This window comes from Oncorhynchus clarkii, chromosome 6 (assembly GCF_045791955.1).
Source record: "Oncorhynchus clarkii lewisi isolate Uvic-CL-2024 chromosome 6, UVic_Ocla_1.0, whole genome shotgun sequence".
Classification (NCBI taxonomy): domain Eukaryota; kingdom Metazoa; phylum Chordata; class Actinopteri; order Salmoniformes; family Salmonidae; genus Oncorhynchus; species Oncorhynchus clarkii.
Window position 1 is genome coordinate 58,484,202 of NC_092152.1, and position 24,109 is coordinate 58,508,310.

Sequence of the window (24,109 nt, forward strand, 5' to 3'; positions counted from 1 at the left end):
TAAACCTGTATATTTAGCTAAAAGAAATCCAGGTTAGCAGACAATATTAACCAGGTGAAATTATGTCACTTCTCTTGCGTTCATTGCACACAGAGTCAGGGTATAATGTTATTATGTTAATTATGTTATAATTAAGTCTATGATTTGATATTTTATAGAGCAGTCTGAGTGGTGGTAGGCAGCAGCAGGCTCGTAAGCATTCATTCAAACAGCATTTTCGTGCATTTTGCCAGCAGCTCTTCACAAGCACAGCACTGTTTATGACTTCAAGCCTATCAACTCCCGAGATTAGGCTGGTGTAACCGATGTGAAATGGCTAGCTAGTTAGCGGGGTGCTAATAGCGCTTAAAACGTCACTCGCGCTGAGACCTTGAAGTAGTTGTTCCCCTTGCTCTGCAAGGGCTGCGGCTTTTGTGGAGCGATGGGTAACGCTGCTTCGAGGGTGGCTGTTGTCGATGTGTTCCTGGTTCGAGCCCAGGTAGGGGCGAGGAGCGGGACGGAAGCTATACTGTTACACTGGCAATACTAAAGTGCCTATAAGAACATCCAATAGTCAAAGGTATATGAAATACAAATGGTAGAGAGAGAAATAGTCCTATAAATACTATATTAACTACAACCTAAAACTTCTTACCTTGGAATATTGAAGTCTCATGTTAAAAGGAACCACCAACTTTCATATGTTCTCATGTTCTGAGCAAGGAACTGAAACGTTAGCTTTCTTACATGGCACATATTGCACTTGTACTTTCTTCTCCAACACTTTGTTTTTGCATTATTTAAACCAAATTGAACATGTTTCATTATTTATTTGAGGCTAAATTGATTTTTATTGATGTATTATATTAAGTTAAAATAAGTGTTCATTCAGTATTGTTATAATTGTCACTATTACAAATAAATAAAACCAATCGGCCGATTAATCGGTATGGGCTTTTTTGGTCCTCCAATAATCGGTATCGGCGTTGAAAAATCATAATAGGTCGACCTCTAGTAGAAAGGTAGAGAGAAAGGACACAGAGAGAGATAAAGAGTGATAGAGAGAGAGAAAGAGAGATAGAGAGAAAGGACAGAGAGAGAGAAAGAGTGATAGAGAGAGAGAAAGAGCGATAGAGAGAAAGGACAGAGAGAGAGAAAGAGTGATAGAGAGAGAGAAAGAGCGATAGAGAGAAAGGACAGAAAGAGAGAAAGAGTGATAGAGAGAGAGAAAGAGCAATAGAGAGAAAGGACAGAGAGATAGAAAGAGCGAGAGAGAGAGAAAGAGCGAGAGAGAGAGAAAGGACAGAGAGATAGATAGAGCGATAGAGAGAGAGAGAGAGAGAGAGAGAGAGAGAGAGAGAGAGAAAGAGAGAGAGTTAGAGAGCTGTGCTGTTGGGGCGAAAGAGAATGCGACTAATAATGAGACATCTATTTTACCCACCAGCCCTCTGTGTGCAGCGCCTCGATGATACGCCTGTTTTCCTCCGGCCCCCATTATCAGTGCACTTGAACCCGGGATAACAACGCGTTCATAGAGATTGAGAAGTGCCGGGGCCTTAATTGTATGTATTTAGTCACGCAAACCGAGGCAATGGCATGAGAATGGCTAGTTAGCCAATGACATCATTTAGCTTCAGAGTTGACTCAATGGGGCTGTGGCAAATGTGCACTGTTGCCACGTCCGCCCATCCAGACTCTGCTCTCACTATCCAGAACTATCTGTCTCATATCTACCGTGTATTACAGGACATATTTGGTGTTCTCTGAACCAGTAGGTCTCCCAAGATCACTCCGGAGGAGTCTCTGTCTTCACTGTAAACACCTTCTTCTCTAAAGAGAATATGCTTTAAGAATATGCGAGTTGTGTCGTTTTTGTGTGGTGTGTGTGTGTGTGTGTTTGTGTGTCCTTTGACAATCACTGGCGGATGGTAGCGGCACAAAGCTGACGATCGCATCATGATGTTATTGTGCCTGACTTGCTCGGCACAAAGAGGGAAGGGAGTGTGTTCTCAAGCAGGGATGTCAGCACTTGAAAAATCAATCCCCATCTGGGCTCATTTCATACAAGGGAGGGGAGCGAGAGGAACAACCAACAGCTCCCGTTTGGCCAGAAACAACAGGGCCAATCTCAGGAAAGCGTTGTGGCAACATTGGGGCCTATCTGCACCATTAAGGCGGCACTGTGCGAAAAGCAGCTCGGCATTCACTGAGCGTAAGGTCACAGGAAGCATAGATTCACCTGCTTGGCTAACACCACAGGTCATAGGTTTGTTGTTTTCAAAGAGCTCACCTCTGTGTATTCTTTGCCATTCCGACGGCTAGCTCCATAGCTGTAACTGTGCTTCGTATATAACTGATCTTCTTTACTCCAAAGTATTCAATCGTAAGGGGTGGGGGGGTAGAAAAAAATTGGAACGTATGTCACTAAATCACTTTTTACAGTACAAAAACACCCAGCCCCACATTTTTGGCGGAGGCTGAGGACATGATTTCTGCTGCAGCGTTGCCTCCTTTCAGTGGCACAGCTGTGTGAAAAACACCAGTCAGAAAGGGTGCTGAGGCAGCAAAAGCATTTAATACTCAACAAACAGTTATCTAAGCCCATGTCCAATAACTAGACACCGCCGTAATGTGACCTACATACTAAGTGAATAAGATTTTTTACATCAGGGAGGGGGCGAACAGAACAGAGCTCATTCAGCTGACAGTAATTAAATAGCAAGTATTCCTTTTCACTGGCCTTTTGCCTCTCTCCCAGCTAAGAAAGTATAATGTAACAGAACATATTGTGCCACATTAAGTATTCTACTCTTTCCCCCCCCCCCCCCCCCCCGGTTCTTTCGGATTTAATGGAATGACAAGTCAGGGGAGGGTTAGTCTGAATCTTTCAAGGACGTGGGATGGATTCTAAGACTGTTCCCTTCTTGCATGTACTGCCTAAGCTGGGAGATGAACACACTGACCTGAGGCCAGCCTGCTACATTGGAAGTCCACCACATGACATACGTAAGTCACATACGAGTTCAGAGGGGAATGAGTTCAGACAGACCCGTGGACCACTAGTCCGTTCACGCACACACACACACGCACGCACGCACACACACACACACACACACACACACACACACACACACACACACACACACACAGACACACAGACACACACAGACACAGACACAGACACAGACACAGACACACACACACAGACACACACACAGACACACGCACGCACACACACACACACAGACACACACACAGACACACGCACGCACACACACACACACACAGACAGACAGACAGACAGACAGGCAGACAGACAGGCAGGCAGGCAGGCAGGCAGACAGACAGACAGACAGACAGACAGACAGACAGGCAGACAGACAGGCAGACAGACAGGCAGGCAGGCAGGCAGACAGGCAGGCAGGCAGGCAGGCAGGCAGGCAGGCAGGCAGGCAGGCAGACAGACAGACACATCCACACATTGCATCCCCAGCCTTCCGCCTGCATGCCCACCTCCCTTGAAGATGAATGTGAGAGTGAAAGCCAAGCCAGCCCTGCTCTCAGATCAGGTTGGTTCCAAACAAACCGCAGAAGGATGATGAAAGAGGGGGAGCGGGCGAAACAGGCGATACGCTGGCCGCCAGAACAAAGCAGGTGTCCGTATTAATGCATCATCGAGCACTTGGAACCCTCCACCTCGATACATGAGGAGGAGGAGGGGCAAGACGGGGAGGGCGAGCAGAGTGATAGAGCAAAGTCAGTAAAAGACAACCAACTAGAATAAGGAGAAAACAAGTCAACGAGTTACAGCGTGGCGGGCAACCTCATGAACTTCACATTGGGATGAATCATCAGTGGGGATCTTCATTCTGTCTGTGACCAACAGGTCATCTGTTAGGAATTGGCCCTTGTTTCTTAAGAACAGACAGAGAACATACACTCCTTTTGTCACTCCGGGAGTTAAGAAGATCAAAACGAGATCGGGACAAAGGGACACATATGGACGTAGCTAATGCGAGGAGCAGTCGTAAACACTGGGGGCCAAAATGACACGACAAAAGAGAGTGATCAAGTTAGTAAGGGGCATAGCATTGGCACCTATAAGGAGCTTCACAGTAATGAAACAACTGCTGATGAGTCACTGTGGCGTTTGCGTTCCTCACTCCTGAAACATGAGTTTGGTTTTCATGTGACAACAACAGGCAAGAGGCAACAACAACAACAAAAGAGGGGGAGAGATGAAAGAGAGGCAAAACATGTGCGGATCAATTGACCGCACCTCAGGGGTGTCTTAATTGAATTCTCCTCTACAGCTGCCACCTATTCCTCTGGTTGTAGGTGTCTACTGCATTTGCATAAATGTGCCTCCAATTTGAAGCCGAAACAGGTCGAGAGGCACCCACAAAACGACGAAAAACATCCAACCCGAAAACAGGGATTTAAACCAGGGATAAGGTTGATTCTAGGAGTAAAACCTGGGATGTTATTGAGAAGTACATTAGAAAAAAAGATCCTTCTATCCACACAGAACCCCCATTGTGTGGTTTTTGGATAAACACTGATAAAAACAAGGTTAAAGAATTCACTGTGCGATTTAACATGTTCCGTCATACCGTTAATTCCCTTCCAGATACTCCCCAGCTGTCTCTCGTCTTGTTGTTCTCTTTCAGTGTAGCAATGTCTGAGCGTCCTGGGTGTCTAACTCACATCAGGTTCCCTGTCCCATGAGATTTGTTCTTTTTTTTTCAAGCCCTGTTTCATCACAACGCTGCTATTTTTAGGCCCCAATTTTTTTTTGTTGTTGTAAATCTGGTCACAGAAATCAGGCTCCATTCAGGAGAGGGCCTTTGTAGAACTTAAATACACCCCAATGTGTCCTTCGACAAAGACCTCTCCTTTTAACCCTCCCTTTAATGCTTTAAGTTTAGGATTGTTAGTTGGGTATGTGGGTGGGTTTTCTTTTTTTTTAGGCATTAGACCGGCTAGCTATTGAGCGCCACAGTGTCTATAAAAATTCATCAGGATTAAAATGACCTCAGACGCAAAACGAAAGTTCCTAAAGTACCCAAAATGGGGGCTGTATCTTTTGGACACATTCTCCAGGACTTGGGAACAGGATTGCTTCCTGACAAAGTGTCCCTGCCTTGACAATGAGCAACTTTCAGCCCCACACAGGGTCTGCCTTTAGAGTTGGAGAGGGAGACGTATTTCACATATCAATCAAAGACGAGAGAAAGACCCTCGTCGGGGTAAAAGTGGCCCTTCAGAAAACCTGAACAGATCAAAATGGAGTAAACGCTATTCCCCTCTTATTGTGGCCATTCAGCTGTGTTTTATCAGATGAGGGAAGTATGAACGTGAAAGAGGGCCCTCATTCTTAATCATATTTCTCTTCCCGTTGTCGTAAGGGAGGACGGGGCATGACAAAGAGAATGAAAAGCATCTCATCAGGTCAGGATTTCCAGTGTGACCGATATCTTTAGTTGATCAACAACATAGGAAGACTTTTTCACACTTCAGTCATTTAAGCAGGGCGCTCTTATCCGGACCCTCTTACAGTAGTGAGCGCAAACCTTTGTCGTACTGGTCCCCTCGTGGGAATCAAACCAACAACCCTGGCCTTGCAAGTGCCATGCTCTACCAGCTGAGTCACGCGGATTACGCAAGTGGAATTAAATCAGAGTGGCTAGAACGCGATGTCAGCGGGACCGTCTCCGTTGAGCGTGTATACCGTACCGTATGTTTACATATATACAGTATATACATATATACAGTATATATACAGTAAATACAGTATGTATGTGTTCTTTACACACCCAGTGCAGTTAGTTGGTGTAACGAGCACACGGCGTGTAGATCAGGCCACCCCTGCCAGCCACTGAGCCAGCCAGTCGCACCACTGTCGCTAATCAAGCAACAAAATAAAACGAATGGCGTGTCTGCGTTGGTAATTCCAAATTGCATTTGACTACTTTAGCCTAGATTTATGATACACATATAAATATAGTATTTCTGGACAGGTGGATTAATGGGTCTCCTCAAAGGGCTTCTTTATAGGTCAGTGCCTGCAACGTTGTCTCAGCAACGCTACTGTAATCCTCCCCACCTCATCTGCACCTCAATTCATTACAGCACAGAAGGAGAGGAACACAGAAGGGGTAAGAGCACAGTGCTGAGAAAATGATGCCTCTAGTGAGTAATGGAGAGACTTAGACATGGGCCTCCATCACATGCTGTATCTGATCTACTTCCACTGTGAACACGCACGCACAAGCCACTGCACGCGTTAATGTGTGTAAATCTGTGTCATCGTGTGAATTTATGGATTTCTGTAAGTGGGTGGGTATGTAGTAGTATGAAATTGCATTAGTAGCTCCTGTATTCGTTCAACATACAGCGTGAGTGGGATTTTGAAATTGGGATGTTCTGAATTTGTAGAATTGGGGACAAGGCAGCCTTGGACAGGGGCATGACACAGACTTATCTTAAACCTAATTAGATCATGATAATAGCTTTAGGGCCTCGGTGATGAATGGCTGGCCTGTGGATCGGAACCCTTTCTTCCGTTTTAGGTTGCGCACGGTGGTTCAGCCTTAGATTTGCAAAGCAGACAGAGCCTAAATGTTAGTACGGTAAGATTTGTGTCAGTTTACAAGTAAAGGCTTTGTATGGGTCTAGCAATGATCTCATCATTTACCCGTTGTTTTTGTGTTGGCATGTCTGTTGGCATTTCATCTGCCCTCTGCAAAGTGCACACCACCCGTACCAGTATCGTCTCCCGTGACATCAGAGATTCCATTAACACCCCAAAACCCTGGAGGGTAAACCCGATTCACTGTGTGTTAGTGATGGGTCATTCTGTCGTTTCATTCTCCTTTAAAGCCATGGCTTCTCTTCTGAGCCTCCGTCCTGTAGCGTTAGTCAGCCAGCCCAACGTTTTCCCAACCCTCCCTCACCTTGCTTTCCCAACCGCCATCCACTTCAACGTTCCACGTTTCACGTTCCACGTTCCACGTTTCACGTTCCACGTTCCACGTTTCATTCTTCTGTTTTTTTTCTTAAAAAAACAAAAAAAACATGACATTCCTCTTGGGGGGGGGGAAACTTTTCCCCTCAGTGTCAGCTGGGTCATGACGAGTTAATGTTGCTAGGCGACATCTATCTTTTTCCAACACCTTGAGGGCATCTTTTAAATGAAGGAATTTGGTCATTATGTGACATTAACCTCATTAGAAAACAGTCTTTAACTGCTCGGAGATTAAATTGATTTACAGCTGCCATTTCCACTACTGCTCTCGATCAACTGTTAAACTATCATTTTTATGGGCCCAGACTCCACTGTGTGCCTTTCCTCTCCCTCCCGCTCCTTGTATTAATGCCAGGTAGGTATTCCTATAAAGGAAGTGGGAAACTTGTTTTATGCCACTGTGGTGTAATGTGAAAAATCCCCTACATAAGTGAGCCTCTCCCAGGCGCTCACAATAGAGGAATATGATCTGGCTGAGACGGGTGTGTTGGCGCGGTGAATCCATCCGCTCCGTTTGTGTGGCTAAATGTCATCGCTGCGCCTCTCTGCTCCTGACAGCTCAGGTTTATGTGGCCGTTTAAGCCCAACCCGCACGCTGTAGTTCTTTGACAAATCAATAACCCTACCATTTCTGTGCACCATCCGGTCCCTCCATCTGGGAGAATTGACCCGCGTGGATGGAGTGATCCCTCCATCCTTTCACCGCACTTTTGACACATAAATAAAATGGGTCCTTTTTTTCTGTCTCAATTGGCCACAGTGTTGATCGTGAGGAATATGGCGCAGGTCACATGGTAGCATCGAGGGGGAGACTGGAGCTAGGAGTCGGGTGGCTGCTATCGCTCACTGGCGCCCCACAAAATCCCCAGAACTTTCCAGCAACGCATTTATTAGAGTGAATGAGTCCGTTCTAAAGAATGGCATTACAAAATAATGTGATCACTAAATTATTTAAGGATTTTTTTTGCCATAATGCTTCACTTTATAACCACAGAACTATGTACACCCTCTCACACACACACACACACACACACACACACACACACACACACACACACACACACACACACACACACACACACACACACACACACACACACACACACACACACTGAATTATAGCACATTCATTTAATGTCCTCGTCCAAATTTAGAAAAGATAAAGATGAGGGAAGGTGGGTGGGTGGTGCAGAGAAGTCGAGGGGTGGTGCAGAGAAGGTGAGCGTGGAGCAGAGAAGTTGGGGGGTGTTGCAGAGAAGTCGAGGGGTGGTGCAGAGAAGGTGGGGGTGGTGCAGAGAAGGTGGGGGTGGTGCAGAGAAGTCGAGGGGTGGTGTAGAGAAGGTGGGGGTGGTGCAGAGAAGGTGGGGGGTGGTGCAGAAAAGGTGGGGGTGGTGCAGAGAAGGTGGGGGTGGTGCAGAGAAGGTGGGGGGTGGTGCAGAGAAGGTGGGGGTGGTGCAGAGAAGGTGGGGGGTGGTGCAGAGAAGTCGAGGGGTGGTGCAGAGAAGGTGGGGGTGGTGCAGAGAAGGTGGGGGGTGGTGCAGAGAAGTCGAGGGGTGGTGAAGAGAAGGTGGGGTGGTGCAGAGAAGTCGAGGGGTGGTGCAGAGAAGGTGGGGGTGGTGCAGAGAAGGTGGGGGTGGTGCAGAGAAGGCGGGGGGTGGTGCAGAGAAAGTGGGGGTGGTGCAGAGCAGGTGGGGGGTGCTGCAGCGAAGTCGAGGGGTGGTGCAGAGAAGGTGGGGGTGGTGCAGAGAAGGTGGGGGTGGTGCAGAGAAGGTGGGGGGGTGCAGAGAAGGTGGGGGGTGGTGCAGAGAAGGTGGGGGGGTGGTGCAGAGAAGGTGTTGGGGGGCAGTGTAGAGAAAGTGTTGGGGGGGCGGTGCAGAGAAGCTGTTGGGGGGGTGGTGCAGAGAAGGTGGGGGTGGTGCAGAGAAGGTGGGGGGGTGGTGCAAAGAAGGTGGGGGGGGGGTGCAGAGAAGTCTGGGGGGCGGTGCAGAGAAGGTGGGGTGGTGGTGCAGAGAAGGTGGGGGGGTGGTGTAGAGAAGGTGTTGGGGGGGGCGGTGCAGAGAAGGTGTTGGGGGGCGGTGCTGTGAAGGTGTTGGGGGGGGCAGTGCAGAGAAGGTGTTGGGGGGCGGTGCAGAGAAGGTGTTGGGGGGGCGGTGCTGTGAAGGTGTTGGGGTGGGCGGTGCAGAGAAGGTGTTGGGGGGCGGTGCTGTGAAGGTGTTGGGGGGGCGGTGCTAACTCCATCACGCGACTACATTTAGGTGTCAGGCTCCTCTAGCCATCCTGACTTTAATATAAATAGATATAAATCAACATGCTGGGCACTGTGTTTTACCCGCTATCAACATATGAGCGCTACATATTCACCCACACCTCCTCAACATACGTAGGGGGTGACAGTGAAGGCATTTTCTGCGGCCGGGTTAGAAATAGCTGCTAGGTGAACTAACCTTGGTGTGGCATGCCAGGGGCCCCACCTCCAGAGTGTCCACTGCTGCCCTGCCACTCTCCCCCTGTGACCTGCCTCCTGGCTGGGTTGCTGCAGTCCTGTATGCCACCACCACCACCACCCAGGCTCAGCTCAGGGCTGCTGCCACACACAGACCCTCTAGTCAGATCCTCTGGTGCCTAATTAGGGAGGAGGGATGGCGGAATGGAGGGAAGGAGAGCCAGCTTGGACTTTAAGAGACTAACCCACCTCTGCCATAACGGAGCACTTATGGGATTAAAGGGGCATTAGCGTTGATATGCCCATGTAGGCCGTCTGTATATTTATATAGGGCCAGATGATGCAAACTGAGAGGCAGCCACGACAACTGTTGTCTGTGCACTCATCATTATCATAATCACCTTCATCATCATCATGTTCATCATCATCACCCCACACAGATTGCATCATGGGAATAACTGTGTGGTGCCACCAGACATGTGGGGCTTATTCCATGTGAGTGACACTCTTTCTCTGCTCTCTCTCTCTCTCTCTCTCTCTCTCTCTCTCTCTCTCTACCCCTCTCTGTCTACCCCTCTCTGTCTACCCCCTCTCCTTCCCTCACACTCGCTCTCTCTTTCTCTCTCTCTCCCTCTCTTAACCCCCTCTCCTCCTCCCCCCTCTCTCTAAATGCCTGACTCATTCCAGAGTCTCAGACAGACTGTGACGCTCTGCTTAGCTCTGGTCTGGTCTACTCTGGGTCCTGGAAGGAAATTGCTGAGCCTCCAGCCCCCCCCCCCCCTCCCCTTCTCTCACCCCCTCCTGGAGGATTTCCCCTATTAAGAGGGAGAGCCGATGTGAAGGACCTAGAGGAGGAAAAGGTGAGTCTACTGTACGGTAATAACCCCAGCACACAATCGCTCCTCTTCTCTGTTATCTATCTGTCTGAATCTCTCCATTGACTGATCCATTTATGGGGATTTTTTTTTTAAAAAGGTACTTTTCAACTGTAACCTTCCAGTCTTGGTCCCCGTACGGTCCCGGAGAGAACATTTCATTCATGCACATACAGCATGCAGAAAATATTCATCACACGGAGTGCATATTAAAGTCGGTAAATAACATTGTGACAGTTTGTTATTTACAACCTAAAAGCTTTTTTTCTCCTGAAATGTAATCAGACATTAGTAAATATGCTGACTCAGAAAGGCTCGTTTTCGCCAACTGTTTATTGGTTACTCTCCGCTTATTTATGTGCGTCCTACTAAACAAAGACCTCCCAGCGAAACAAAGAACAACAGTGTTAAACGTTGCTGAGTGTTTGATCTTGACATGTCTAAGTGACCACAGCTATCCCAACTACAGAGGGCTGGATGAGTGTTGTGGTCAGTGGCAAATGCTGTGTGTGCCATGTTGCGCTATACTAAAACTCTGTCCCATATCGTTTGGCTTTGAAACGGTTTCATTTCGATTGTCTCTGCTTGGAGCCGGACACTTGAGACAAAAGAAAGGAATACAACAAAAAGCTCAAATACACTTTATCCTTAAATGGAGTAGGATCAATTCTGGAACAAAGCATTTGAGAAGGGAAAAATACATATGTGGGGGGGGACTGTCTTTTGATGTAAAGTGTTGACAGCTGTGCTTGGTTCTGGGAGTGCGGGGGTCGGAGTGTGGTTTGACTCCGGGGTCAGGTGCCCCCCCTCCCCCACTGCCCGCCACAGCTGCCCCTTGCTAAATGGAAACGAGATGTGATATTGTTCTGTTCTAGTCATCACGGCCATCTGATGTCAATTTCACACAGTGGTGGGACCCTCCACAAGCTGGTCCATAACACCAACCACACTAGTAATAAACAAAACCAAGATAAGAACACACACACACCCTTCCTCTCTGTGTCTCGCTGTCTCTCTCTCTCTCTGTCCTCTATCTCTTCCTTTCCCTCTGTTACAGTCTCCCAATCTATCTCTCTCTCCCTCCCCCTCTATCCACACTGGGATAAGTCATGAGGAAATTGATGCCCATGTTTCGTGCGACCACCTGTTCATTCTGGATACAAGTCTAAGAACCCAGTAAGGGTTAACCCTCTTTGGGGAGCGAGTGGGGGAGGTTGTTGGCACCCCAGTCAGAAACGTGCCCCCACGAGTGGCAGGCTGGCTCAGAACGTCCGGCTTGGTGGGACGGGAGCCCACTCCTGGACCGCTCCACATCTCCCCCCAAATCCTCCAGTCACTCCAAAGGGAGCCAGCATGCTGCCCCTCCATTACCCCCCCCCCCCCCCCCATCCTATCCCAACTAGGCCATCATTGTCTCGGTCAATTTATATGAATCTATCTACGTTTGGAAGGACTCTTACTGTATGAAACCACAATGTTCTCGAAGGCTGCATGATCACCAACACGGGTAGACTATTATTCGTGAAAAACAAAATAAATATAACATTTAATAGGATATCACATTTCATTTATATTTGTTGAACCCATTGGCTGTAGGTGTGATGACTGAACGTGATGTCTGGAACCACCCGGCAAACAGTGTGCGTCTGAAATGCAATCGATGACGGTGCACTTGAAGCACACAAGTCCGAACACAAGCCACTAGCGAACAATGGAGGGGAAGCGGCGCTGTGTTACCCGTAAGCGTGAGAAGACTCTACAGCATGTCCAAATCCCCTCACGCCACCACCATCTTGCCACTACTCATCAAACTCACACAAAGTCATAAGACCGAAAAATAGGAAACCATTCTCACGAAAAAACCTTCATAATCATCTCCTGAGAGAAAATAGCGATCTTCTCTTTCGACTGAAAAAGGACAAATATTTTAAGAGGCAATGAATTTTGGTGGAGCTGAATAGGATGTTGGTACATGTTTTACTAAAGGAAATATAATGGCATACTATTATTAGATCACATTAATCATGACTGAGCCAAAGGCACTGACAGCAGCACTGAAAAGGATTGAAAATGTTGGTAATGGATATAAATTACCCATTGTGTGATAAAAGGATTTCTTCACTAAGAAGGTAGGGATAAAACAGAAATCTTCTGAATGCATGTGTATAAAATATTGAATAATACAGGTTATCGGAGTGGGATTAACATTTTAAGGGAATCAGATAGTAATAGTGCGAGAACGAAAAGTGGATTAAATCCATCCGGTTAGAGAGGAGAGAGTGGCGAGGTAGGAGAGTTGTTTTGACAGAGGTCTGTCAGTTGGCACGGCGATAATGAGTCACATCTCTCTTATACGGTTATTTATTGCCGACTTGGCTAGCAAACAAAAGATCAATAATTTGGAGCAAATCTAATGTTGTCCCTGGCGCTAATGTGGTCATCCATCACATCTGTCATCTTTATGTGGGAGATGGACTGAATTTGTGTTTATTTGAGATCAAATGCAATTATAGCATATAGCTTTAATAACATCTGAGCCCCCCTGTGAATATGTGTGGGTTTTTGATCATGTGTATGCATATACAGTAGGCTTGTGAGATGTGTCACATATGTGTAAATTATAATATATTTACTGACATAAGACGTGTTCTAAACATTTTGTCCACATCAATCTTCATTTCGTTCCACAGTCCCACATTTTGAAATATGAAGTGTGTCAACAGTCCATCCCCCACAAGACGGCAAGCACACAAACATCCCTTCACACAAATACACACGCAGCACGGCCAGTCCCCCATTGAGACAACACAGAGCTAGTGAGGAGATCCCTCACTGACAACAAGCCCTGGGTGAGCCAGCCTAAGTCCACCTGGGCTCTGTCTGACTGTCAGCCTCTCAGAGTGAGGTATGATTCTGGCGAATGACAGACAGAGGTCATCTGTCACAGAGGATCCCTCCTGCCTAGGTGTTGCCCCACGGCAGGCACACCTCCGGAGAGGGGCAGGACCCTCGCAGGTAGACTAATAAGCCCAGGCAGAAGACACAGGAAGAGGCCCCGCAGAGCCCCATAGCACCTCCTCACACGACATCCCTCTCCCACCGTCACAGGCGCAGGACACTAACCTGACAACCTGCACTGCGCTTGATGTCTGGTGTACACCACGAGCCAAATAGAAGCCATTTAAACTGGTACAGTCCTTAAAAAAAATACATCAATTCAAATTGTAGATAGGTGTTGGTTTTGAAATGAATGGGGAATATGGAAATGTCAGTTGGGTCCAATTTCTCAGTCTCACCTCTAAGTGGTATAAAATAAATACAGTAAGCATGTTCCTCACCTAACGTGTTTTCTTTGGGTCTTCTAATTGACATCCGTAGATCACTGGAAAAGCAACAGAGAGAGAGAGAGAGAGAGAGAGAGAGAGAGAGAAAGAGACATAGAGAGAGAGTGAGAGAGAGAGAGAGAGAGAGAGAGAGAGAGAGAGAGAGAGAGAGAGAGAGAGAGAAAGAGAGAGACAGAGAGAGACAGAGAGAGAGAGAGAGTGTTAATGACACACCAACAGACTCGTCTCCAAGAGCAGCATCATAAATTTCGCACAAACAGGAAATCATTAGCACCACAGATAAAAACAGATCAGGATCTCAGTTCAATACAATCAAATACATCCTGTCTATCGCATTACAAGAAAACACTGAGAGAGAATACAACTTGAGAAGCATGGGTTGGCATCATCTTAGGGATTTAGAGGTTAGTTAGTAAATAGTAAAGACGGATTGAACAATAAACTAGGAAATGTATGACGATACGGTAATGGAGAAATAGGCTAGTCTATAGCCTAGACTACAGACATCGCACCCAAAAGTCCCTCATAGTGAGCTCCAGAGTTTTGCCAGGGGATTTCATGAAACTAAACAGTATGTCAAAGATCCCCACAACATAAGATGTCTCCCCTAAACACCACTGTCATGTTCCCTTCACTTTCCTTTCTTCCCTTCTCAGACACGACTTTGAGTAGAGGAAAGAGGTTTTCCCTGAGCGTTTTTTAAGATGTCATTTTTAAACATACATATCAAAGATCCAGAATGACGGATGTTTAACTTCTGCGACTCTGCTTTCGTACAATGTGGCTTTGAGTAGGGAAGGAACTCAAAGACGTTCTGAGATCTCTTTGCAATCCACATCCTTGGGCCGACTAGCAATACATCATTTGTATTGATGCAATATTAAATTTCAATATCGCATGTCAAAAGGTAGAAAATGATAGATCATAGCCTAACTAAATTAATTATTAAAGGGGTGTGCTGGCTGTGCTATCGGCTTCTCTTACAATCAACTGTGTCTGAAAAGTACTGTTTGATACTGGCAGCATTTCAACGTTATTTTTTCTCTCCTAGTTTTCTTTTCTCTCTCTTAAGTTTTGGATCAATCAAATTGTACTTGTCACATGCGCCGAATACAACCTTACAGTTAAATGCTTACTTACAAGCCCTTAACCAACAATGCAGTCTTAAGAAAAATAAGTGCTATGTAAATAAATAAATCATAAAAAATGTAAATAAATGTTTTAAATAAAAGTAACAAATAATTAAAGAGCAGCAGTAAAATAACAGTAGTAAGGCGATATACAGGGGGGACCTTCACAGAGTCAATGTGTGGGGGCACCGGTCAGCTGTGGCAATTGAAGCTTTTGGACCTAGACTTGCCACTCCGGTACCGCTTGCCGTGCGACAGCAGAGCAGAGAGAACAGTCTATGACTAGGGTGGCTGGAGTCTTTGTCAAATTTTAGGGCCTTCCTCTGACACCGCAAGGTATAGTGGTCCTGGATGGCAAGATGCTTGCCTCCAGAAATTTTAGGGCCTTCCTCTGACACCGCCTGGTATAGAGGTCCTGGATGGCAGGAAGCTTGGCCCCAGTGATGTACTGGGCCGTACGCACTACCCTCTGTAGTGCCTTGCGGTCAGAGGCCGAACAGTTGCCATACCAGGCAGTGATGCAACCAGGTAGGATGCTCTCGATGGCGCAGCTGTAGAACATTTTGAGGATCTGAGAACCCATGCCAAATCTTTTCAGTCTCCTAAGGGGGAATAGGCTTTTTCGTGCCCTCTTCACGACTGTCTTGGTGTGTTTGGACCATGTTAGTTTGTTGGTGATGTGGACACCAAGGAACCCGAAGCACTCAACTTGCTCCACTACAGCCCTGTCAATGAGAATGGGGCCGTGCTCGTTCCTCCTTTTCCTGTAGTCCACAATCATCTCCTTTGTCTTGATCACGTTGAGGGAGAGGTTGTTGTACTGGCACCACACTAGTAATGAACCTGGATTTGTGTCACCTATAAATTTCAGAAAATCTAAAAACCAATTGAGCACTACTAACAATAATCAGACCTTTCCAGTTAGTAATTGTCTGCCCTGTTTCAATGAAAACTGTTTCCGAAGCACTACATTTGCTGCCAAAGAATGAAGAGCAGGATTGATATAATGACATATTTTGAGTGGTATGAGTTGTGTTTTCTATGAAATACATTATGTCCCTGGAGCTTTATCTCTCTATTTCCCCTGGTAAAACCCTGAAACCCTTTTTTTGTTTGTTTTTGATTTGCCCATATTGCACATGGCCTCCATTCTAGGTCAAATCTGTATCAGAAGTTCATGCATTTACAACAGAAGCCATGTGGAACAGTTCAGAGCTTGTGATTCTACCAGGGAGCCAGAGGGTCTGAACCTCTTATGATCCTTGTACTTTAAAGAGTTAGAACAATGGAATAAAAGATAAAGAAGTGTTAATGGTACATTTAAAGGAGTATTATGGTCAGGGAAAATACTAGTGGCACACTGATACCCGAAGATATAGTACATCACGGTTAGTATATTCAGTGGCGTGTATTCATGGAGGCCAAGGGAAGCCAGGCTTCCCCAAAAACTTTACCAAGAAAAATAAATCATATATACAGTATATGTAATGTATCTTTCGTCTCTTTATGTTTCATCACTTTCCTAAAATTCGCAAAAGGCTGACTGTATCTCACCAGAGAACGCATCTGCGCGAGCGAAACAGTGCCCCTCTGTCTCTTTATATGTCTATTTGATGCTTTCTGGTCAAAAAGAGTATGACATTGTTGCAGCCTGTAGCATTAAATGAAAGAGAAGCCAGCAAGCATTTGGCCTCCCTTTATCATTTTTTTAAAATAAAATAATAGCCAATCAGCGATGAGCTACACTAAGTGAACTCAACTGTGAATAGTCCTGGCACACCAAAAATAAGTGTCAAGGGAAGCCAGTTTGGATTTGGCTTCACACCAATCACATCAAAAGCAAAACATAATTGACAGAAAAAAACTTGAATTGTTGCATCTCGTTATGACGTTGTTTTCCGGAGGCTTGCTGGCTAGCTAAAATGGTCTCTTTCCTATATTAAATGGACAGAGATAGGGATTTGGACTTGTGGTTTTACTTAATTCTCTGTACTGGTCAATGATTTTAATGACAATTTTAATCCAACCATAAATGTGTACATTGTGCTCCTGGCCTGAGAGGATGGAAGTTCAATATGTAGCTAGATGTAGTAGGCTAATGTTAACTAGTTGGCTCATCATTGCCCATGAAAGGAAGTTAAAAAGCTAAAAAGTGTGTACTGTATGAGTCATAGACTGTTTCATCAACATGAAAGAGAGGAGGATGGCATTGGCGTTTCAATACAAGTAGGGTGAGTCAACATGTTTTTTCTACTTGCACGAACGCACGCACACACACACACACACAAGCACACGAACACGCACACACACAGAAATCAGAACTATGGACAACCACATTATATTTAGCTTATGTTGATTGGACTAAATCGTTTTTGGTATCTTTTAGTTGTCACTGTATTAGACTAAGCATAGGTGATTTGATGATGTTGAAATGTTGAAGTTGAAATGGGGCTGGAATAGTGGAGGCAGCTCCTGTTTTCTTTGAGACTGGTGGTAACACTCCGTGGTTCTAAATCAACAGTTGTTTAGAAGTCAGAAACATTAACCTGCTTGTCCATGCTGTAGGTTATGTGACTGTTTGTTAAATGCAATATACTTTGTGGACTTCACCGGACAGAGGTTGCTCTCCGCTTTTGTGATGAAACAAAAGTGTGGTTGAATTTATTCTGCCACAGTGTCTTCTTATTGTCTCGGCCTTTAGGCCTATATATCACGGTGTCAAAGCATATGAACTAGCAGGTTATAGAGCAAACAACACAATTATCACAACACATAGGTTGTAATCTGCTTGTTTAGTGTTGGGGGTGACAATGACATCATCACCTCTGAATGTTTTAATTGGAGGGTCCAGATTGTTGTACTGGTGACCCCGCAGAAGTCATGGCCACCATTAGCGTCCAGATCGCATGCTAACAAACAGAATCTGTGCATTGTTAGCTGGCGAAAATTCAATTTGAGCTCTTTGTCTGCCTGATGCCTTGCCCTAACGATGGTCTCTTTTTTTTTCTTAAACAACAGAACACAGAGGAGTCGTTAGGACCCTCTCTTCATTACTTCAAAAAACCAATCATTAGACACCAGAGTATATACGTAATTAGAAAATCACTTCCTTTGCAATCCTGGCTAAGTAGTTTACATACTGTAATTACAGGGACAAAATCAATTTTTAATCATTTCACTGATTGGGCTCATCAGCTCAGTAGGAACATTGTATCCTGCTTGTTGTGCGAAAGCAACATCTGGGCTAAAACAATTACCCCTTTGTGTTCCAAAACTATTCAGAAACAGGCTTTCTGCAGCACCCGATGACTGTCATGTAGCCCGACTGCAGCCATCTCCCCCTGCCCTTGACTTGAGCATGGAGGATCGCGTTTAAAGCCTTATAAATCAATACTCTATAATAAGCTGCTCTTGAGAAAAAGCAGCATACTGCTTTTTCTAACACCTTTAGTTTTGTCTTCCTGTTGTTGTCGGTGGTGGTGTTTTTTGTTGTTGCTGCTTTTCACACAAATAAAAAGAGAAACATATTTCAGTTTTTTTCCCCTGAATAAATATCCCCTTTCTTAATATGTGTTCCATTCAGCTTGCAAATAGAGTATTGTTCATATCTCATGTTCACAAAGCAAATCTGTGACTTTATGATAATTACTGGTGTTACAGAGTATTAACGAAGTAGAGAGACTGGATGAGTACTTTCCATGTTTGGTTAGGTGAGAAAATAATCTGACGTATCAAACTTCAAACAAATGTCTTCCTGATATGTTTCCCCCTTCAGTGACTAATAAAATGCTTTGTATTCCTGTCTGCAAGATGCAGGATCGATCCGCATTAGTCTCAACTCTCCTTTCGCTCACTTTGGAAACTGAGGAAATCAGATTTTGGAAAAAAGAAAATGAGTTAATGCATTGATCACTCTCGGTGTATGCAAATCACATTTGCTTCAATTTTTTACTGATCAATAGTGTTAATTAAGAGATTCATTTTAACTGCACTTTGGAATCCTGCTTGAACGTCGACCTCGGAAATCATCCCGCTGTCCCTCCGTATCCATGGAAATGAAAGGCGCGTAAGAGGGGCCATAAATCTGAAAATCCAATTTGACCATGAGCACGGGCGTAACAGTAAAATATGAAGGCAAAGACAGCTCACATGTAGATCATCAGTTATATGCCAGTGAGGCAACATTTTAAAAAGTTTATACACAGACTTTTTCACTAAAGGCAGGGCCATCCAAAAATAATGTGGTGAGTAGGCTAGTTCCAGGGTCGTCCACAGGTTGTACTTTGACCGCGATTATGGATGACATTGATCAGAGAAAAGTTGCCGCTATTGGTGGCCTGGCTCCCAATGAGTATGAGTGCCATGTGTGGTAGCGAGAGTACCAGCGGCGGTGGTGCTGGTAAACGAGATTAATAATGGACGCTTTTTTACAATTATTATTATTCCCAAAATGCTCTTTTGTGATTTGCTTTGAAGGGGGGAAGCGCTGGGAAGATCAACCCGCGAAAGGGGGGGGGGCGCTCATTTGGAGAGCTTTTCCAATTATACAATTAGTCAGGAATGTAGGGCAGCAGCCTCTGTGTTCCGATCACTCCGACCCTGGAAATCAAGAGCCTTTTTCTTCCTCGCTGGTCGTGTACAATAAAATAAATAATCATTTAAAAAAAACACATATCTGAGGCCTGGGCACCAGCGAAAGTCCGGGTGGACGCTGCGTAGGCGCATCCCAAAAGAGCGAAACGAACAAATGGTGACCTTATTCGTGCCGATTGCGGGCGAACGACCAATGCAATACACTCTATGCTAATAGACAAAGTCAGGGGGTCAGGGTTTTCTGTTTAAATACCGCTCTTTGAGTTGAAAGGCTTTTTGTGCATTTTTTCCCCTTCCTATCGGTACAGTGTGTTGTGGGTTGATTGGGTGGCTTTGGCAAAGGACACCAACAAGTCCTAATTGTGCATGTGAATCTCATTTATTTATTTATTTTTTGAGGGTGAAGAGATTTTAATTTGATCATTTTTCCTTTTGATTTTCCTCATCCTATGCCTGGTACTAAGTGTACTAGTTTAATTTTTTTTTTTTTTAAACACAAAAAACAACTAAGTACCATCTGTTTCCCTGTGGATTTTCTGTCATTTTTCTTTACTGATTACAGTGATGACTACACGACCCTCTTCAATAATTATCCTGCAATAAAAAAAGCTAAATAATTATTATCATTATAACTCCTTATCAAGACTGTCGCTCCTTCAACTAATTCTTATCCAAAGTGTCAGAGGCAAAATGTGTCCCTTGGATGCCAATCATTTCTTATTTATAACAGCATGATGTATTCTCACAACAGTGGCAGGCTGAGCTAACTGAATCCATCCAAAGGCTGTGGTGGGAAAAGTCCCCTCATACGGATCAAACTGCTATAAGCTAACCCATAAACTAACCCTTCTGCTGTCTCGGCGGCGTACCTACATGATTCAAATAGACTCGACATTCCTCTTTTACATGATGTCCATGGAACGTCAATAGCACATACTGGAGGAGAGAGTAGGTGAGTTGAGAAGTATGGTACGTATGTATGGAATCCCCTATGTAGCTAGTCCCTGTACTTGTGATGGCCCCGATATCATTTGGAGAAAGCCTGAAGGTTGCGTGCATGTGTGCCTTGTGTGAGAATGAGTGTGAGAATGCGTCAGAGAGAGCATGTGTTTGTGATGGATCCAATATGACTGAGATCTGTCTCACATACCTCTGATGCCGCACAAGCCAAAAGACTGACTCGCTATTTTAGATTTGACTTATACATCTCAGCATGCAAATGCTGTCCAAAACACTGGCGACAATTACCAAGGCTATTACACTGTTACAACATAGCACACATGTTTGAAATACGTCATTCAATGTCATCTAAGATTGAAATACTTTTGAGTTGCTCTGTTTACAAATAAAAATACGCACGATGAACTAAGCAGATCTATATTTTCAAATGATAAAAAGTACAGCATCATTGGTGTATCAAGGCTGTCTGACAATTTGACTTGGGAGTCCCGCGGGGTATATAAGACAGCTGTCATATAATTCAAGCTCAAACAGGAGAATATTTATTTTTTTCAATAAATGTTATAGCTAGAATTTCCCAGCTTCAAGAGAAAAGGTTTCCATTGATTAGCACTTTACAAGCAATCCATTTTTACAAACTGGCTTGACCTCTCTCACTGGGACGAGGGTCTACTATGAATTAAAAGAAAAGAAAGTCTTGTCAATAATTCCAGGGAAGGGATTGTGGGCAAGGAAAAGGGAGAGCCAAGAAAAAGAGATGTATAGAGTGAGAAAGAGAAAAGAATGGGCGATGAGAAAAGAGATGTGTGTGTGTGTGTGTGAGAAAGATAGAGGACGTTACGTGATCTCACCTATATGCATCGTGACTGTGAAGAGAGAGAATACATATTTTGAGATGATGGTGAGGAGGACATTGCAAACTGCTGGCAGACCCCGTCAGCCGAGCCCTGATGCAGACAGATCCTTCACCCTCCATGTCACATGATCTACCATCAGTCTCAGAGATGGGGATATATCGCCACCAGCTCCAGAAATAATGGGTGCACCTGTTTACCGTGTCACCTCTGTTTGCTAATTGTCTCCTTGAGCTACATTGGGGAAGTAAATGCGTCTCGGCTTTTGACAGGCGGGCGTTTATTTAGAAATCACATTACTTCCAGCGCAATTGTTCTTTTTTTTGGGGGGGGGGGGGTCTAGGAAAGTTAAATGAGAGTGCTGTGCTACAGATTTCACTTCCTGATTAGGGGGGGTGACAGCGCTGAGCTGAAAAGTTCACATCCACTTGTTCAATTCCCCCCCAGAACCATGCCAGAGAGGAGGGGGAGTGTGACAGACATCTTTAATATCCTGCTCTTTACGTGATCAATCGGGGTGCCACTGATCCATACCTGCAGTACTGCCACCTCACCGACGTAGCTCAGGAAGAACACAGACAGGTTTGCAGAGGGGGGGAAGACAAGCGCCTGTAAACAAAGCAGACAAACCAGGAAATTCAGTGCCGATGCTATTGAAGTTAGACAAGAGTGCACAATAGCGACAGAGAAAACAACACCAAAATACCCATTACAGTAAATACTTTCCAAACATTTGATCCTTTTCATAAAATTCTGCAAACTACTGCAGGCACAGTAGCATAAGTACAGTAGCACAAGTACAGTCATTACATAGAGAAGCCTAAACGAAACAAAAGTGTGGTTATAACGACAGTAAGAACAGGTGTGGTCCATGGCATATGGTATGGAAAAAAGACTGAGAAGGGTTGCATTTCCGTTTGATAGTCAAAACAGAGGCTAGGTCCTCCAAAACGACACACGCTACAAAACGTGAAACAAACCTTCAGCGCACAGAATGTTACCCGATCCAACTTTTAAAAGGCCTGCCGCTTCACGCAAGACAAATAATCAGATCGGCATAAGCTATGTGAACTACATGCCCTGCCCTCCCTCTAAAGCGCTGTGTAACCCAGTGAGTAGGTTTGGGTGTAGGCCTCACATCGAGTCAGAGTGAGTGGGGCTGGGGCAAGAGCTGGGGCTGAAGCTGGGGCAGGAGCTGGGGCTGAAGCTGGGGCAGGAGCTGGGGCTGAAGCTGAGGCAGGAGCTGGGGATGAAGCTGGGGCAGGGTCACATATGTGGTTCTCAATGAAGGCCACCCCAGGAGCCAGCAAAGGGAATTCTAATCACCACTACTATTTCAATAGTAAAACCAAGAGGAAAACACACAAACACACACACACACACACACACACACACACACACACACACACACACACACAAAGGCACACTTGCCTTAAGTCACATTCTAAATTGGCTCCCAGGAGCATTTTCCCTACCTTGTTCACCAAAGGCAATGTGTATGTTTTCTGAGTGCTTAGCATATGCCGGGTAACATGAGATCTCTGCGCACACTCACATTGTTTCCAGAAGTTGCGTTATTTTCTCCTTTAAGTATTTCCCATCAGGAGCTTAATTAAATGCAAAACAGTTCACATATATCTATTATGCTGGATTGCACAAGCCGCCCACCCTGCAAGCCTCGATAGAGACGCAAGACCGGGGAGCAATGTCAACGTAAAGAAACAGAGAGAGAAAACTCCTGTTCTCAGATTCCTGTGTGTCGTGGATGAGACTTTGCTACTCTGGGGACTTTTAGATGTTCTTGTGAGAGGGTTGAGTTGGGGAGTTGGGTAGGTCACCTCTCCTGTCTTAGAAAGAGTCAGCTCAACAGTCACGGCGTACCCAATAGTTGATACTAGGGGGTAGTGGTGTGGTCAACGATGGTGTGAGATTCGGGCCATACGGTAAAAAGGCCCATGACCAACAGTTTGGAAGGGGTGAAGGACTTTAAGCAGCTTCTGCCTCACTAGTTCTCCAGAATGTATAGACAGAGCATTTTTTAGACAGGATAACCTTTGCTGTATTTACCCTGTTAAACATTGTTATTTTAATACTAGCTTGATACACAGGGGGTGGAAATAATGTGTATAGCACATGCAGAGTTTAAGCAAGGGAATGGCAGTCAAGAGCAGACGAGTGTGGATTTTACTACACCCACCCATTCCCCATCCCAATACTACACCAGCCTGGCAGACGGAGTTAACATTTTAACTGAAAATATTCCTTGCCTCCAATAGTCCAATGTAATTCATTTTCCCATCTCTGTTCATTAATCATTGTTAAAATTAGTGATCCATTTCTTCCACTCTGCCATCTGCACTCAGCTTCGTTACAAACATGACACCTTCCCGCATAATAAAAGCTGACAGCAACGAGGATGCCTTTCCAAATAGCTTTTTGCATATGTGCACCTCTACAACTAATGCTGTTGTCAGACAAAAGTAGGTTATTTAAGGAGCGCTCCTGCTAGAACAATCACACACACACACACACACACACACACACACACACACACACACACACACACACACACACACACACACACACACACACGGCTAGACAGATATAGAGACCCACACATATCCATGTCTCCCAGGTATATACTGTATACACAATTTGATATAAACCAAATCAAACACACACAACCAGATGTGCCTAATCTTGAATGGAATGTGGTAAAATCCTGATAATAAATCTCCATATTTTCACTATAGAAAGTGAAGTTATGAAATCAGAGATTCGGAAACATTAACAGTCACCAGAGAGACAACAATGGGACCGTTGTTGTTCTTCATGTGCTGTTTAAGTAGGCAAGATTGTATTCCAACTTAGAAAGATTAGTACTCTGTTGTTCACATACAGATC

At 45.0% G+C, this 24,109-nt stretch overlaps 3 protein-coding genes across 6 annotated transcripts in view; all 3 read right to left on the reverse strand.

Annotated features, from left to right (window-relative positions):
* The window catches only part of LOC139411351 (tumor protein p53-inducible nuclear protein 2), a 360,874-nt gene that overhangs the window by 164,300 nt on the left and 172,465 nt on the right, over positions 1-24,109 (reverse strand). The window lies entirely within an intron of this gene.
* Positions 1-24,109, reverse strand: part of LOC139411350 (zinc finger protein 536-like) — a 174,355-nt gene that overhangs the window by 133,419 nt on the left and 16,827 nt on the right. For 3 of the 4 annotated variants that reach the window (XM_071157614.1, XM_071157612.1, XM_071157611.1), the window contains exons 2-3: positions 21,740-21,814; positions 13,663-13,706 (exon numbers count right to left, since the gene is read on the reverse strand). The gene's annotated coding sequence lies outside the window, so the exon portion shown is untranslated. Of the gene's footprint in view, positions 1-13,662; positions 13,707-21,202; positions 21,218-21,739; positions 21,815-24,109 lie in introns of all 4 variants that reach the window. The other variant, XM_071157613.1, reaches the window with a different exon arrangement.
* LOC139412410 (uncharacterized) lies at positions 8,138-9,244 on the reverse strand. The gene has a single exon (XM_071159212.1). The coding sequence runs from the start codon at positions 9,242-9,244 to the stop codon at positions 8,138-8,140; it is 1,107 nt and encodes a 368-aa protein (XP_071015313.1).

What these genes read in the sequence shown, in the direction of transcription:
- LOC139412410 (XM_071159212.1), bottom strand. Translation starts at nt 9,244, where the DNA reads ATGGAGTTAGCACCGCCCCCCCAACACCTTCACAGCACCGCCCCCCAA.